Source organism: Hyaena hyaena, unplaced genomic scaffold (assembly GCF_003009895.1).
Source record: "Hyaena hyaena isolate Hyena2069 unplaced genomic scaffold, ASM300989v1 scaffold_295, whole genome shotgun sequence".
Taxonomy (NCBI): domain Eukaryota; kingdom Metazoa; phylum Chordata; class Mammalia; order Carnivora; family Hyaenidae; genus Hyaena; species Hyaena hyaena.
Window position 1 is genome coordinate 689,173 of NW_024080928.1, and position 17,457 is coordinate 706,629.

The 17,457-nt window shown below is 39.9% G+C and overlaps 1 protein-coding gene across 1 annotated transcript in view; it reads right to left on the reverse strand.

Moving 5' to 3' along the window:
- ADGRG2 (adhesion G protein-coupled receptor G2) overlaps nt 1-17,457 on the reverse strand; it is an 82,501-nt gene that overhangs the window by 23,396 nt on the left and 41,648 nt on the right. Inside the window, exons 7-14 of the mRNA XM_039247408.1 lie at nt 16,123-16,164; nt 12,927-12,980; nt 9,145-9,197; nt 8,227-8,282; nt 5,761-5,800; nt 5,246-5,283; nt 3,936-4,030; nt 3,344-3,410 (exon numbers count right to left, since the gene is read on the reverse strand). Of these exons, the coding sequence (XP_039103339.1) occupies nt 3,344-3,410; nt 3,936-4,030; nt 5,246-5,283; nt 5,761-5,800; nt 8,227-8,282; nt 9,145-9,197; nt 12,927-12,980; nt 16,123-16,164 (445 nt within the window). The remainder of the gene's footprint in view (nt 1-3,343; nt 3,411-3,935; nt 4,031-5,245; nt 5,284-5,760; nt 5,801-8,226; nt 8,283-9,144; nt 9,198-12,926; nt 12,981-16,122; nt 16,165-17,457) is intronic.

Here is a 17,457-nt window from a genome sequence, read left to right on the forward strand (position 1 = left end):
TTGGGGTGGGAGGAAGAGCAACTAGAGGGGGCAGCAAACTACTACCCAGGGAAACCTAGGATCCAGTTTTAACTGATGACTTAAGAGCACCAACCAGAAGATGTTCTTAGAGCTTCCCTTGGGAGAGAGGAAGAAGGTATACTGGGTTGAGGAACCTGAAGCAAGTCACACCCAGAAAAAGAAATGCGGGCTCGGTGAGTCTGGCCAGACTTCTGGCAAAGGCCTCTCTCCACAGCCTGAAGTTCAGGATACCCGTGTGAACAAAGGGGTGCCAGGTAGTCAGAAAGGCCTTGGCCGAGCCTCTCTCGTTACTCTTGTGGGCAATCCACCCAACTTCTCTGAGACTCTGTTCTCTGACTCATATGCCACAGCAACCCATTGGGTCAAGTCATGGCAAAGGTGTAAATTAAATTCCCTTCTTATTTCTGGGGGTATGTGGCAATCAAACCCCCAAGCATAGGGATCTCACGCATGGGGCTCCACCACGAAGAGACTACCCTCTGTCTGATCCTCCTGGCAAGCCTGTGATTCGGAGCCCTCCATCCATTGGTAGAGGTGCACAGGGAGTGGCAGAACAGTTGGCAATGCCAACTATACATTAGAAAAACCTCAGAGCACTTTAGCACCAGTGCTGGAGCTCATGCCCAAGACCAAATGAACTGGAATCTGGGGTGGGAACAGGTATCCATATTCATTTCAACATGCTTCTTCCCTAAGGTGTAGCCTATGTACAGTAGAGTGTTCTAATCTTACATTTAGAGCTTAAAGAATTTTTATATGTGTATACATCTACATCATCACCACCCAGATCAAAACATAGTATTTCCAGCACCCAAGAAGACCACTTTGACACATCAATAGGTTTTAAAGGGCCCAAGGTGTTTGCAGTGTGCAGCCAATCTTAAGAAAGACCCTGAGCCATCACCTAATTCTAGCCTACTGGTTCTCACACTTGGCTGCACATTAGAATCACTGCACCCAGGAACTTTGAGAAATATAGAAGCCTGGGCTACACCCCAGACCAATGACATCACCATCTCTGAGGGTGAGTGAGAGGCAGGCATTGGTGTTTTTAAAACTCCACTACTCAAAGTGGGGTCCATGAACCAGCAGCACTGGCTTCACCTGGGTACAGCACCAGAAATACAGAATCTCAGGCCTTTTCCAGACCTGCCAGATCCAAATGTTAACAAGACTCCCTGTGACTGATATGCACAGTAACCTTTGGGAGGTGCTGATAGGACTTACTTCCTCGTTTTACAAAGAAGGAACCTGAGACTTATTTCTATTTATAAAGAAGCAACAGCTGGATACACAACTAGTTGATGACAGAGCCCTAGCCAGACACTGAGTTCATACTCTGCCTGCTTTTCTGTGTCTGGCTTCTTTTTCCTAACAGCTCTTTGAATAAGCAGCCATCAGAGGTCTGTGGGACCACCTCAAAAGAGCTATGATACCTTCATCTGATCTAATACTTCTAGAAATTCCATCTCCCTAATGGGCCTCAACCCTCCAGGTAATGGGGCATGTTAAACCTAAAACTTAAATCCTATTTACTTTTTATTACAGAAAATGCTATGAATCCGAAAGTCCTTCAGCTATTCCTCGAGGTCCAATGTTTAACATATCCCAGGAATATAGCCTACACAGGGCAGAAAGGCTATAGTTAGCCTTCTGTCCCATATAAGAAGCTTTACTTTGAAAAACGTATGTCCTTTTGTTCAAACACAGATTTTACCTGATTGTAATAAAGTATAGAAAATGCTGCAAAGAAAAAAAAGGGAAAAGAAAACAAAATACTGCCTATAATGGCAGTAGGCAGGCCAATTACTGGGAATCCCTGTGAGTATTTTCATTCATTCACTCCCTAGTTTTACCTACGTATATTTCTATAATCTGTGATCACGTCATCCATGACTTTGAGGTCATCTCCTATTTTGGAGCATCTGACTCTCAGTTTCCCTCCATCGATGTGGTGAATTTAAGGCAGTGATTCTCAACGTTGGTTGCACATTAGAATCACCAAGAGGGCTTTTAAAAACCTTAATGCCTAGGCTGTGTCCCAGACAAATTAAATCAGAATCGCTGAGGGTGACAGACTGGAAATAAAGATTTAAAAAAAAAAAAAAAAAGTATAGGAGGATTAGGAGGAACTTGACGGAGGAACAAGCGGGAGAAGAAGGGCGGAAATGGTGGGGGAAAGGGAGAGAGGCAAACCATGAGAGACTCTTGAATGCTGACAAAAACTGAGGACTGATGGATGTGGGGGGGAGGGGAGGATGGGCATGGAGGAGGGCACTTTGGGGATGAGCACTGAGTGTTATGTAGAAACTAATTTGACAATAAACTATTTGTAAAAAAAAAAAAAAAGTTTAATGGAATTAATTTTAGGCTTATAGAAACACTGCAAAAATAACACAGTTCCATATCCCCCTAACCCAGTTTCCCCCAATGTTAACATCTAACGTCTGGAATTGGGACCAAATAGCTATCAACGTTTAGCATATTACCAAAATGGCATCTCACATCACTGAGAAAAAGATTTTTTAATAAATGGGTGCAGGATCACTGGCTAGACAGTTTAGAAAATATTAATGTAAAAAAAAATACCATATAAATACTAGAAAAAATCAAGGGTGAATTCCCATTAAACCCGGGTGTAGACAAAGGCTTTCTAACGAAGACTCCAAATCCACAGGCAATAAAAGAAAAGACTGGTAAATTTAGCTACATTTAAAAAAATGTAATTTGCGTGACAAAAACATAAAGCAAAGTCAAAAGATAGCTGACAAACTAGAAGAAAATATTTGCAACATATACCACAAAAGGTATTAATATCCCTAATATAAACAAGGACTTTTAAAAACTGATCAAATATTCAGTAGAAAAAGAAGGAAAAGACAAACACACAATTAACAAGAAAGATACAAAAATGACCCCCAAATGCATGAAAAATGTTCAACCAGTCCTCATAAGAGAAGTGCAGATTGAAAATAACACTGAGATACTCTTTCTCAACTACCACACTGGCAAAATTTAAAAATATGAGGACATTCAGTTGGTGAGGTTTGAGGGTGGTGGTGGTATCAGAGTATTTATAATACTCCCCCGGTGATTTTAACTTGTAACCAAGATTGCAAACCATTGTTTCAAGGTAATGGTCCGAATGGAAATTTGATATAACAGAAAACTGCATTTTTGCCTAAAACTGAAAGCCCTTTCTCACTGTTGACATTCCAAAATTCCTTAGCCAGCATGGTGATTAAATACTGTTGTTGTTGTTGTTGTGATTATTATTCTTACTATTACTTTTAGGAACAGGCTCAGCACATCTGCTACATACCACTGCAGCTTTTCTAACTCCTCTGGGGAGGAAGGGCAGGGTGTCCGGACAGCACAGCAGCACTGCTCTGGATGAGGCAACAGAAAAGACAGATGAAAATACATGGTCAAGAACAAGGCAAGATAGAAGCTCAGACCCACAAGTATTAACATTCCTACACTGACAACATTTTAAAGAGCATTTGTCTAAAACATGAGAAAATAAACTAGATACCATTATATTGACAATGGTCTGTACATAGTAGGTGCTCAGAAATATTTGCCGAGTGAATAATTCAGGGGCGGTTATACACCTGCAATATCAGTGGCTCTTCAGCAGCTTCTAAGAGTTTGGAAGTAAATCTATCAGATCAGCAAATGACCACAAACACTACAAAGAGAAGTCCCCTTCTCTCGGTAGGGTTTGTTCTATCATGTTGTCAAATACAGAATACTGAAACTTTACTGAGAAAGCAGGAAAAACCACCTTTTAGAGCTCTCTGAATACTGCCCAAGAGGCATGTTTAAATGTATTGATTATATTTTCAGTTTTACATAGAACACATCAGAGTCACATGAAAACGAGCACAGCAATAAAGATAGAGATAACTTACCCATCGGTCGAATCTTTACTTTTTTCAAAGCCACCATTACAGCACATATGTTCATTGTTTTATTCATTTTTATTGTGAATGTGCAATTTAATGTGCTGTAAAGAGAAATATATATAATCAGAACGTTATTAAGTTGGAAACATATCTACATATATGTAAACGCTTTTTCAAACTTGAGAGTGAGAAAAGGAGGCACTCATGCTAACTTGCAATGTCAGCCCAGTAAGCTTGTGAACACCCACGACTTTCTATCATGAGATATTTATAGAGGTTTACATTCACAGAGAGTGCAAACCAGAGACCGTCTGACCGCACACAGCTGCTAACTCATTCTGCCTGTCGGAACTATGAACTGGCAAAGACAAGCATCTTAACATCTAGTCTTAACCCCAGCTGGCTACTTGCCTAGTATCTGTAAGGCATTGGAATTTCCATCACGGGAGCCCTTTCACATACCAGCCTAGATGAACATCAAGGTCTCTTAAATCCAAAATCTCTCTGGCAATTCAATCTAGATTATCAGCTAACTAGCAATTTAAGACATTATCACTGTTTTTTAAACTTCAGTCTTGGTTTACACGAAAAAATGTTAATGTTGCAAATAATAAAAAAGTGGTTAAGTGAAATGAACTAAGTATGTACAGTGGATAGAGATTCAATCTATAATTTCATGGAAGAATTGCCATTATTTGTACCAATGAATAGCTTCATGAGCAGAAATGGTCATTTTCTAGGACTTTTTCTCTCACAGAATGCTCGGAATTCAGGTAGCAAGATTACTGACCTATATAAGCCATTCGCTTATGCAGCCAAGAGAGCCAAAGGACACAATTTAAAATGATCATCTGTGCAACGTCAAATAATTGTCAGGCAATCTCAGATTCATCACGGCACACACCTTTTAATTTCTTTTCTCTTTCTTTTCCATCGTTTCCTTCCCTCTCTCTCTCCTTCTCCCAAGCCTGTATTCTGTTCCTTCTCTGTCTGGGCTTCACTAGACTGGACCACTGGGAGCCATTTCTTGGTTATATTGGTGGCCCTTGGGGCTAAGGACACTGATGACCCTTAGCGTCACAGAACCACAGGCAAATGGCCCAATACCACTCACCCCTCCCTCTGTGATTCATAGTGAAATGTGAAGATGGATGTGACAGAAGGATGAGAGTTTCAAAGAATAAAAACATATATTCAAAATGTCATTAATATGTATTTATTTAAGAGGAACACATGTAAATTTGCAACCTAAGACTCCTCAATACTTTCTCATGAGTAGAGAAATAATATGTACAAAAGTATTAAAAATGACTGACCTTTGGGCCTCGGCTGTAGCACACACTATGAAATAAGTCTGAAACAAACAAATATATATATATATATTTGTTACTCTGACTGTTGAGAATGTCAGATAAAACAACCCAGGAATAATCACAGCATCACAGAATCTTAGAACCACAATAACCCCTAAGGATCGTCCAGTTCACATTTCTATCAAATTCCTGACATGTCATCAAAGCTATTCGGTGCATAAAGGCTCTGCTTGCATACTTCTACTGTCAGGGAACTCACTACCACACAAGCGAGCTCATTCTGGAGCCTTCATTTTAAGAAACATTTGGTTTTACATGAAGGAAAATCTACCCCCTTGTAACATCCATCCACTGCGCCCAGTTCTGATTTCCAGAGTAATGGAACTAGTCTACTTGGTCTCTTTTACATGACAGATTTGGAGAAGTTGAATACATTTCTCCTCAAGAATGCAGAACTCCATGCTTTCCTCCAAATATAACAGTAATTACAAACAAGGTATAGGATGTACTGTGATTACCTCACTTAAGGTTTGCAGGGTTTTGTTTAGCTCTGATCGTCTGTTAATAAAATGAGAGAAAATGACATGAAGGAGATCACTGGTGATGTGAAATTCAAAACAAGTTAGATTTTTAGCAATTAAACTAAGCTTATGGTATTTATTGCTTGCAGCGTTCACTTTGAAGTAACACTAGGTATAATGAGAGATTTCTGTGTGAGAAAAATTAATTATTTCTATGGCAAGAGAAACTGACCCGACAGAAGCTGTAGGAGTTTTAGCCACCAGCAAGATATAAATTATGGTTAACAGTCTTGTTACTCATTAGGCAGCTGCTTCTGGCAGAGGCCCAGAGAAAGAACTGGCCCGAGGGCAAATTTCTGAAAGGGCTCCACCACTCATCATAGGGCCCTGCGACCGCACTTCTCATTTATTCCCTCATTTCTTCCTTGTTCCCCCTCTACCTGCCCTCTAGCATTCTCCAGCACTCCCTTCCCTCCTCTCTTCTTCCAGAATTTCCCTCTTTCCTCTCCCGCCATCCCACTCAACAACACTTTTATTTCTTCAATGTGGAAGAGCTTCATGGGAAGTTAGGATAACTTAGATACTGAAAACATCCTTTGGTACCCTGGACATGTCACATTCATTGTAGTGATTGTGCTGTATTGTTACTTGTTTGCATCCTAGGTCTAATTCATCAGACTCTACATTTCTGGTTCTAAAAATGGGCCTTATGCTGAAACCACCAGGGGAGCATTCAAAAATACCAGTGTCTGCATCTCAGCCCCCAAATACAGATTTAATTGTTATAGACTGTGCCTGGGCATCAGGATTTAAAAAAAATTTTTTTTAATGTTTTATTTTTTATTTATTTCTAGGAGAGAGAGAGAGAGACAGCGTGAGCAGGGGAGGGTCAGAGAGAGAGGGAGTCACAGACTGAAACAGGCTCCAGGCTCTGAGCTGGCAGTCAGCACAGAGCCCGACGCGGGGCTCGAACCCACGAACCGCGAGATCATGACCTAAGCGAAAGTCGGACGCTTAACCGACTAAGCCACCCAGGCGCCCCTAAAAAAATTTTTTTAACATTTATTTATTTTGAGGGACAGAGCATGAGTGAAGGAGAGACAGAGAGATGCAGAATCCGAAGCAGGCTCCAGGCTCCGTACTTTCAGCACAGAGTCCGACGTGGGGCTCAAACCCACGAACAGCGAGATCATGACCTGAACCGAAGTCAGACCCTTAACCGACTGAGCCACCCAGGTGTCCCATCGGGAATTTTTAAAAGCTCCCCAGGTGATTTTAGTATGCAGCCAAGGTAGAGAACCATTGTTCTAGAACCAGTTTTCCATCATCAGAGTTGAGTTTATCCCCAAGGCCAAACACACGCTCAACAAATGCTTCATGGCTTTAGATGAACTCCTCTATATGTCAAGTCCAGTCATTAAGCTGTATCGCAAGTATGTGAAGTTATGTTCTATTTATAAATCTGTGAGTTTGAAAAGATGTGTCTTATCACTATTGTTTCTCATCTCAAGTTCAAGATACTTCAAGGACATTGATATCTTTTGCTTTTTATTTCACATATATACTTTGAATAGCGAGGAAGCTAAATTTTTCTCAGGAGGTTAAAAAAAAAAGGCATAAAGGACAGGAATGCCACCTCTGCCCATCCCACTTCTCACTAGTTTAACTGTCTGCCACTGTAAACTCATTAGAGCTCTAGAGATGGCTGATCTCCACCAGGTGGCCTGGTGTTCCGCTCTACCTACTCATCGCTGAGGCGTCAGAAGCAGCCAGGTCAAAATGCTAATTCAAAGGATGACCCTCAAGAGGTTTGTTTCCTTTTGTTTTGTTTTGACCTAGGGAAGGTTTTTTCCTTCAGGGTCATCACAGATAGCTTTGGATTTGTTTCAAAAGTTTATGAAAACCTCATCTGAGAGGTAGTAGCAAAGTTGATAGATTAATTTTGTTTCTGACGCTGCTTCCCTGTACGAGGGTGAAGACAGGAAGTTTCCTCGCCCAGTGACAGCCAGATAAGACTGTCTCCAGACCAAAACTGACATGATGACCTTTTGTCTAACTGGGAGCACCCATCTGTAACGTATTTCTCACCGTCTGTGCTTGTCCCTATAAACTGCTACCTACTTAACAAAGACCCGATGCTTCATGAAAGCATGAACATACAGGATACACGGCAGCTTACCTTAAACTCGTTCAACTTTTCTGGCTACCAAATCACATTAAGACTCAAATACCAATTCAAATGGAGCTCTTACATACTTTTAGAATATCAAAGAGAACCGCCTCATAAGGATGTTAGGTGATGACCAGTGACTACCAATGTTAATTTGCTAAGAACTCAAGAACCAATTCTTTATAACCTTTGGGTCAATTTCCTATTCTAGGTTTCCAAAAATAAAGGTAGCTCAACAAATATCTTCCCATCGTTGATGTCTTAACTTTTCAGTCAAGCAGCAGATTACTCACTTCAATTCACTTAGAGATAGAACTCCAGATAAGGTGCCATTAGCCAGATTTTGATTCTGTAGAAGCACAAAATCATTAAGAATATAACAAATACTGTTGTGGTCTTTTTTTTTTTACACTCTCTGACAAGAAGTTTTTCTTCAGTTTTGCTGGACACCCAAAGAACTACACCCCAAAGACTGATTGCTAACTGCATGGAGTATTACCTAGGGAACGATCAAATCCATATTGACTGAGCTAGTTTTTGCTTCTTTATTTCCTTTAAAAATATTCTGAAGCAGCAAGTATAATGTGCTAATTAATTTCACTATTCCAAGGGTTCCCCCAAAAGAACACTATTAAAACTCTCCACAGGAAAGGTCCCAGAGCTAAGTAAAAGATCTCAATGTAAAAAGGGAAACTTAGGAGCACCCATCACTGCATTTGTAGCACGTAGCTCATTGCCCAGCACATAGTAGGGACGCAGGAAATATTCACTGAATGAACAATCTACATTTAGCTGGGATCCTCTGAACCAGTCTAGGTTATGGGAAGTGTATGCACTAACCCTACTGCATCCAAATCCCCCATGGGGTGGAACAGAATCAGAATCAGAAGACTATTCTTAGATTCAATCTATTCCTTATTGCTAGAAGTTTCTAATATAATTTTAAAATTTAAAAGGCAATAGAATCCCATCATATAAACATTATACAGCAAGTCTAGTGAAAACCAAAATATGATTATTAAAAAAATACCATGATTATTATGAAGCCAAACCCTCATGACAAAGCTAGTGATTCAACAACACATATGTTATTTAAATTTGGTCACAAAAATATGCCAAATACCATAAATAACCTGTACTTTAAATAAATCGTTAAATGCACAAGCACTTGCTTTTTATTTTAGCAATAAAAAAAAATCTTTAAAACGTACCTGGGTAACACTGCTTTCTTCATATTGAAACATTATCTCACCTCTAAAAAATGCTAGAAATAAATTTTCAGAACAAAATTTGAGACTTGCATCCTCAGAGCTTAAGGATTACTACAACATAGGAAAAAGATTATCAAGTTACTTTATACATGGTTTCATTAAATTCTTTGTAGTTACTCACAGTCACTGTCTTTTCTAGCAGAAAGTTACTCAATGACTTGATCTAATTTTCAGAAAATGTGAACTATACATTTTATGTGGGAATGCAGAAAGAGAAAAAACGTGTCTCCTTTTCAAGAAATTCTAATCCTACGTGCTTCTCATCAGAACTTTGTTTCCCATAAAGATGCTAACTGGGGGGACTGTGGCTCTAACATTAAAACTCTTTTGGGGGGCACCTAGGTGGCTCAGTCAGTTAAGCGTCCAACTCCGGCTCAAGTCATGATCTCACGGTTCGTGGGTTCGAGCCCCGCGTCGGGCTCTGTGCTGACAGCTAACTCAGAGCCTGGAGCCTGTTTCAGATTTTGTATCTCCCTCTCTCTCTGACCCTCCCCTTCTCACACTGTCTCTATCTGTCTGTCTATCTCTCTCTCTCTCTCTCTCTCTCTCTCAGAAATTTAAAAAAAAAAACCAAACCTCTTTTTGGGCTGTTTTCATTGCCCAGTGAAGAAGGGAGGGGAAAAGTGTTTTTCAGCACTTAAGCAGTCTTGTGAAAATCTATTTATTCCTTGACATTTTGGGTTTTTTTTTTCTTTTTAAAATACAGTACCAAATGCAATCTCTCTCCTAGGAACAAAGTTGAGATTTTGTTCTTGAAATCTGAATAGTGTGAAGGGAGAATCCTTTTCTTTAGTGGAATAACTCATGGTGGCTTTCATTCCAGAAACACCAGAAAACTCTGTTCTTAAAATGCTCACTTTGGGAAATATAGAATAGAACTCATTTTAAGTCAGCCTGTTTCCTACAAGGTATACTTGGAGGGACTCAGATTCTGTCAGAAAAAAAGAAACTAGAGACTCCTTAAGAGAAGTGCATTGTGTGCACTTCATAATCTACAGAGACAGAAAACTGGTCTCATGAGCATAAGGGCGAAGAGGCCATATGAACACCTTTTTTTTTTTTTTTTTTTAAAGATCATATATCTGAAGTTTTGTGGGCCATACGTTCTGTCAGAACTACTCAGGTATGCACGAAAGCAGCCAGACAGTAAGTACATGAATGACATGGCTATGTTCTAATAAAACTTTTTAAAAAATTTTTAATGTTTTTTTTTAATTTATTTCTGAGAGAGAGAGAGAGACAGCATGAGCAGGGGAGGGTCATAGAGAGGGGGAGACACAGAATCTGAAGCAGGCTCCAGGCTCTGAGCTAGCTGTCAGCACAGAGACCGATATGGGGCTCGAACCCACGAACCGTGAGATCTGACCTGAACCAAAGTCGGACGCTTAACCGACTGAGCCACCCAGGCACCCCTAAAACTTTATTTACAAAAACAGGTGGCAGGCTTCATTTAGACTATGGTCAGTGGTTTGTCGATTCCTGAGCTAGAAGGTTGAATGCTTTCTCAACTCATCTTTTATAGCAACCTGAACTACAACTGATTCCCATAGCCAAGTTGGTCCGCTTCCACTTAAAATGGCTGACAAAGGGGGCCCCTGGGCGGCTCAGTCTGTTAAGCATCCTACTTCGGCTCAGGTCATGATCTTATAGTTTGTGGGTTCGAGCCCCACACTGGGCTCTGTGCTGACAGCTGAGAGCCTGGAGCCTCCTTCAGATTCTGTGTCTCCCTCTTCCTCTGCCCCTCCCTCGCTTGTGCTCTCTCATTCTCTCTCAAAAATAAAAATGTTAAAAAAATTTTTTTTATGGCTGACAAAGCCACTAGCCCAGTGATTAACCAGATTTATCTATTTTAGTGACTTTTCTACTGAGAGCCTCAACTTCTGCATATTGATATTGAAATCTCATTTGATGCAGTATACATAATTATAAAGGTAAAGATACTTGATGTATATATAGAATTACTTATCCATTTTTTTTTTACTTATCCATTTTTTAAAAAACTCTTAGCTCTTAAAATTTATTTAGTGTGTGTGCGCACATGCTGACATCTGCAATTTTTCTCCCTCACCCGTCTGTTCTCCAAGTCCATCCTTCAGGCTGGTGGGACACATGCTGAATTTCATAAATGTGCTGGGAGCACAGCAGTAGCAGAGTGACCAGGAAGCCACCGCCCCTTGACCCTCGGCCTAACTCTCGCTGGTCGGCTCCCAGTTTTTTCATCAGCCCCCATTTCCCTTAACGAACTCAGATTGGAACCTGCAAGAAGTGAAGGATTCTAGTTTCTGGCAGAATATCACGGAATTTCTGGTGCCAAAAAAGTCGGTTCCCTGATGAGGCTGTTTTCACCAGACACTAAAACAAATGGTCAATTCAGTTGCTTAATTGAGGAAAACATTACTGCAACTAGCTTCCTGGCATCTGTTATACAAGATGACCAGTTTTTTTTTTTGACTAACTGTTCAATTTTCAAAGTTATCAAACATTATGTAGACACAACACTAAACTAGACATTAGTCACCAGTCCAAAACACAGATGAAGCATAAAAATAATGAAATTATGGAGAATTCAGGAGAGTAGGGTAAGAGAAGACAGAGGGAAGAAGGAGAGAGAGAGAGAGTTACCCAATATATGAAAGGGAGATGAATCTAACAAGTTTTTTCCCCTTAATCGAAGCCAGATAATATTTTCCTACTGTATTGTACCTGGCGCATACTCCAGCAGAAAGCTCATATGAGTTAATCTCACGTTCACAGAAATAGAAAATGTTTGTGGACCATTCTTTGAATACAAGCTTTCCTTGTTTTCCAGCACTATCCAACCTTAAGTCATGTTACCTGAAATTGTTTCCTATGTTTTTCAAACAGATTATTCAACAGAACAAAAGGAACAGAATAAAAGGAAAACATTCCCATAGGAATTGTTTTTTTAGGACCTTTAATATCACAAACCACTTCGTTACCTTCCTCATCTCTCTTCTCATCATCCAGATCCGACCTGCCACACCGTGTTTTTATGTTTTTCACATCTGATTTCATTGGTTTTAATAAGGAAGGGAGCCCAGAGAGCCAAACCAACGTGAGAAAAATGGTTGTTTCATTCCTTCTGGCCCATGGCAGAAGGGAAAATATTCCCATTTCAAAAAATAGCATGTTCTCAAGAGATTTCCATCTTAATTTTTAAAAATAGCGGACAGTCTGGGTTAAAGATGGCAAAATACACTATGGGCACTACTGGAACTAGCATCCAATTAAACTCGGTGTACGTGAGGTTTTCAACATGCTAGTAGAGCAGTTCGTTTTATTTTTAGCAAAAGGCGACATCCTGTTTCTAAGCTATAATATTTAAGGTTCTGTGGAAAAGCTTGAGGGATTTATATACCAGAAGTGGCTTTCAATAATTAAGTTCACTACTTAATATATTCATAAATCAACCCTAAGAGTATTAGTTATGGATTTAAAGCTCTGGTGAAAAATATTTGGTGTGGAGCTCCATGTTCTCATATTAAGGAAGTTAATCCATCATGTCACTAAGCAATGGGAAGATAATTTCAGACAGATGTAAAATTTGCTTTTGTTTTCATTTGGGACTTCTTAGTAGCCAGGCAGTATAAAAAGAGACAGATCAGAGACGTACACATCACATACTCAACAGGAGACAAACAAACCTTTTCTCCCCATGGGGCTCATTCATCTGGTAACATGTAATGTACACAAGCACTAACCTGAGTCATTGCAAATAGATGACAAATTGCAGATATTTCTCTGGGGTTTGACTCCTGTGAAGAAAACATGACCCAACTGGTTAAACATGTCATCACCTACACTTTTATACTACATTGTCAAGAGAATTCACAAATGTAGGTATCAAACATGGACCAAAAATATTATAAGTTGGCTGTAATTGGCTGGATGAATTCCACAAAGGCTAAAGAAATGAGTTTTCATTTCTTAGTTAGCCAGCTATAGAACGTCCTGCTTTACTATTCTTTTAGTATGTCAGTGTCTGATCCTCTACTCCTCCCTAAAAATATTTTTGTCCCATTCCCAATTAATCCCTCCCCTGTCCAGTATAAAAAGAATAGTGTAACCCCAATGTTCATAGCAGCACTCTCCACAATAGCTAAAACATGGAAAGAGCCTCAGTGTCCATCAACGGACGAAGGGATCAAGAAGATGTGGTTCATCTATACCATGGAATACTACATGGCAATGAGAAAGAATGAACTCTGGCCATGTGTAGCAACATGGATGGACCTTGAGGGTGTTATGCTGAGCGAAATAAGTCAGGCAGAGAAGGACAAATATCATATGTTTGCACGTATAGGAGGATTAGGAGGAACTTGACGGAGGAACAAGGGGGAGAAGAAGGGCGGAAATGGTGGGGGAAAGGGAGAGAGGCAAACCATGAGAGACTCTTGAATGCTGACAAAAACTGAGGACTGATGGATGTGGGGGGGAGGGGGGAGGGGCATGGAGAAGGACACTTGTGGGGATGAGCACTGAGTGTTATGTGGAAACTAATTTGACAATAAACTATTTGTAAAAAAAAAAAAAAGAATAGTGTGAATGCAAATCTAGTATAGAGATTTAAATGGAATAGCCCATACTCATAGATCCTCTTTCCTTTCCTGGGCAGGGGAGTCCATGACGCTCTAATATTTCCTTATGCAAATGTATATAAGAAATAACATCAATGTCATGATATGATTGCACATAGGCAAAAACTGCAAAATTCAACAACTATTTGCTGAACAACTACCATATTCTACAGGCTTTGGAATGTTGCAGATACAGACCCTGCCCTCAATGAGCGTACAATCTAGGAAGGGATACTGGCCAGTAAATAAAAAGTTATAGGGGTGCCTGGGTGGCTCAGTTGGTTAAGTGTCCAACTTCGGCTCAGGTCAGGATCTCATGGTTCGTGGGTTCGAGCCCTGTGTTGGGCTCTGTGCTGACAGCTCAGAGCCTGGAGCCTGCTTTGGATTCTGTCTCCCTCTCTCTCTACCCCTCCCCCGCTCTGTCTCAAAAATAAATAAACATTAAAAAGAAAAAAGTTATAGCAAGGGCAAAATGGAGGGACAGCCAGGTCAACAAACTACACAGGCATACAAAGGAGACAGAGGTGAATGGGAGACAAAATAAGTCACGTCAGAACAAAAAATTTCATACATATTCACCTAAAAAGCACTTTCTTCTTTGGTGAAAAGAGACATACATCTTCCTTGATTTGAATACAGCTCAAGGTTTACTCCCCTCAAAATCTTGCCTTCATTAATTTCATCCTTTTGGCGAAGTATAAGAAAACCATAGCAAATGTGAGAGGCAAATGCCCATAATGTATTGAGCAAAGTGCCATGAGGGAACCGTTGTTAAGGAATATTTTGCTGTCCTTGTTAGGTCTGGTTTGGTCAGAATTATGTATGCAAGGCCTGACTGCTATTTTATTTCCATTGTACTTTATGAATGCTTAATTCTTTCTTTAGAGAACTAGTTTGGACACAGACTAAAATTATAACTTGTGTTAGTGCATGGAAATGGTTTCTGCCAGGACGATTTAGTTGACGCTTGGTGAACAGGTGTCATGCTTCAACTAAGAATTGTGATTCTGTGAGCAAACTGAATTTAGGTGTCAAAAGCTATCTGACATGTAGGATTTTCTATTCTTTCACAGCTCTGTGACCCACACCAAAAGATAAAGATTTCCAGTTAAGTACACCTGCTTTAGATGGTGGGTAGTAATGCTTTAAATGTTCTCTACAACTGTTGGTCTTTTCTTCACTAAATGTTACATTCTACCATCTCTCATCTTTCTCTAAATTTTAGTGGCAACTTTGTTCCCAGTGATGTGTGTCTTTGGGGGCTCGTTAATCTTGAGAATTTTCTTTCTCATTGCCAGGGCTGTCATCTGTATTTTCCCCAAAGTACATAGCCACTGCTCATCTTTTAAGTCATGAATGAGAAAACTTTGTAAATGGTCAAAGAGTAAGTATTTTAGGCTTTGTGGGCCATATAGTCCCTGTCACAACTACTCGAGTCTCCTGTTCATTGTACTGAAAATTCACCATAGATAACATGTCAACAAATGGGCATGGCAGTGTTCCAATAAAACTTTATTTACAAAGATAGATAGTAGGCTATATTTGCCCCATAGGCCATAGTTTGCCAACCCCTGCTTTAAATCAACAGAAGACTTTGTTAAGTAGATCATGTATCCCTACCCTTGCACTACTTAAACGTATATCCCTTTTTTGATTTCAAAAGAGAATGAGGTTTAGTCTTCTAAGAATCTTTCTCTCACAAATTATATCCTATTGATGACCACTAACTAGAACCAGCCCTTTTATGTCCCATGCTTCTTAACTATGTCAGAGACACTTGTGTAATCATTTGCTTTTATCTGCATACATGTTCATGTTAGTTACCTGTTTGTTTGCCTTGTCTCTCCCGAACTAGCAGATTTCTAAGGGTGGGCTTTGTATCTGATCATGATTATATAGCCCCAAACACTTAGTACAATTTCAGGTACCCAGTGCATAAACATCTATTCATTAAGAATAGATTGCATTGTTTAAATGTTTTATTTATTTATGAGAGAGAGAGAGAGAGAGAGAGAGAGAGAGAGACAGCGTGAGCAGGGAAGGGTCAGAGAGAGATGGAGATACAGAATCTGAAACAGGCTCCAGGCTCCGAGCTAGCTGTCAGCACTGAGCCTGATGTGGGGTTCGAACCCACGAACCGTGATATCATGACCTGAGCCAAAGTCAAGACGCTTAACCAACTGAGCCACCCTGGCACCCCCAGATTGCATTTTTTTAAAGGTAGGAAAGAAAAAGAGAAGGAAAACATAAATACCAGCCATTTGTTTAATTTTACTTTAGTTATAAAAAAGAAAGTCTTGATATTGATAGTAAGTCATACCTGATGCATTGAAGGTTTTTACTATAGTGATTTTAGTTTTTTCTGCAAAGAAGCAATTTAAATATTAGAGCAGAATTGTTGCTTGCTTTTAAAAAACAATTTGCCACGAGTATCATTTTAGTGAAGTGCTAAGAAAATCATACTGTTGACACCTTTAAGACACTATCGGTCATCCGAGGAGCAGAATAAATGGGAATCACATACACAGATCATATAGCACTGGAATAGGGTGGGTCTGGGATTTGGATTCCCATATTTACCCAGTTATTTCATACCCATCGCACACCCCACTGCTTGTGTAATTCTGCATTTCCATGTACTGCTGCTAGACAAATCAAGGCAGACTTACACTTCAGATACGTAGACTTAAGTAAGTCACTCTCAGGACCTTCAACTGACAGGCTGTAATGAGCCAGTGACTCAGAGTAAAAATTAATGGAAACACAAGATCTAAAATAGTGTATGCTTTACAATCAAGGGAGTGTCCTGCTATTTTCTTTAGGAGCTAATATGTTATTGCCATTTTAATGATAGATAATATTCTCAAAGAGGTTGAAACTATCCAACTACAGTGGTACAATAGGCTCACAGCAGAACCGGAAAAGAACTGTTCAAACCAGACAGATATTAACACACTCTGAAGAAGCAAACCTTAGAAATATCTTCTCAACACACTTTGGGGACAGAGTCCATGGTTCATTTTCCAGATAATGGAGAACCAGGTTCAGAAATCCTTGCTGTAAGGATGGCCAATTAGAAGAGGCTGTGGTGGGGCATGGATTTGCAAAGAAGGTCTGTCTCCTAGGGTGAGTGGCAAATTCTGAGGAAAACACAAAGCTCAGGTCTTGGAGAAGCACTTAAGAATGATGACATTACACCAACAGTTTCAGAAACCTCATTTGTGTTACATGTTATTGATGAGTTTCCGTTTCACTGTGTGACTGACCCACGGGCAATGGTTGGTAGTAATTATAGAGGCTGACGGTGTTTTGCCTTCTCATTAAGAATCTTTTAAATATCTTCTTTTGTTTGCCCTGATACTTTCCTTCCCAGAGCAAGCAAAATACATCTGTGAAATGAACTTCCGGTTCTAGTAAAGAAAGTGCTTTTGGGGAAAAATGTTCAACCTCACTGACAATCAAGAATGTAAAACAGAACCTAAGGAACTGAAGGCATAGTTTCAGCTCTGAGCAAAGGTACAGGGACACAGACACTCTCGTTCACTACTGGCAGCCATGTTGCTGGATACAACCTTTCAAGAGGGTAACTGGGCAACAGGTAGATCAAGGACCTTAAAAGATTCTTCATGCTAATCCATTAAGTCCAACCCTTGGA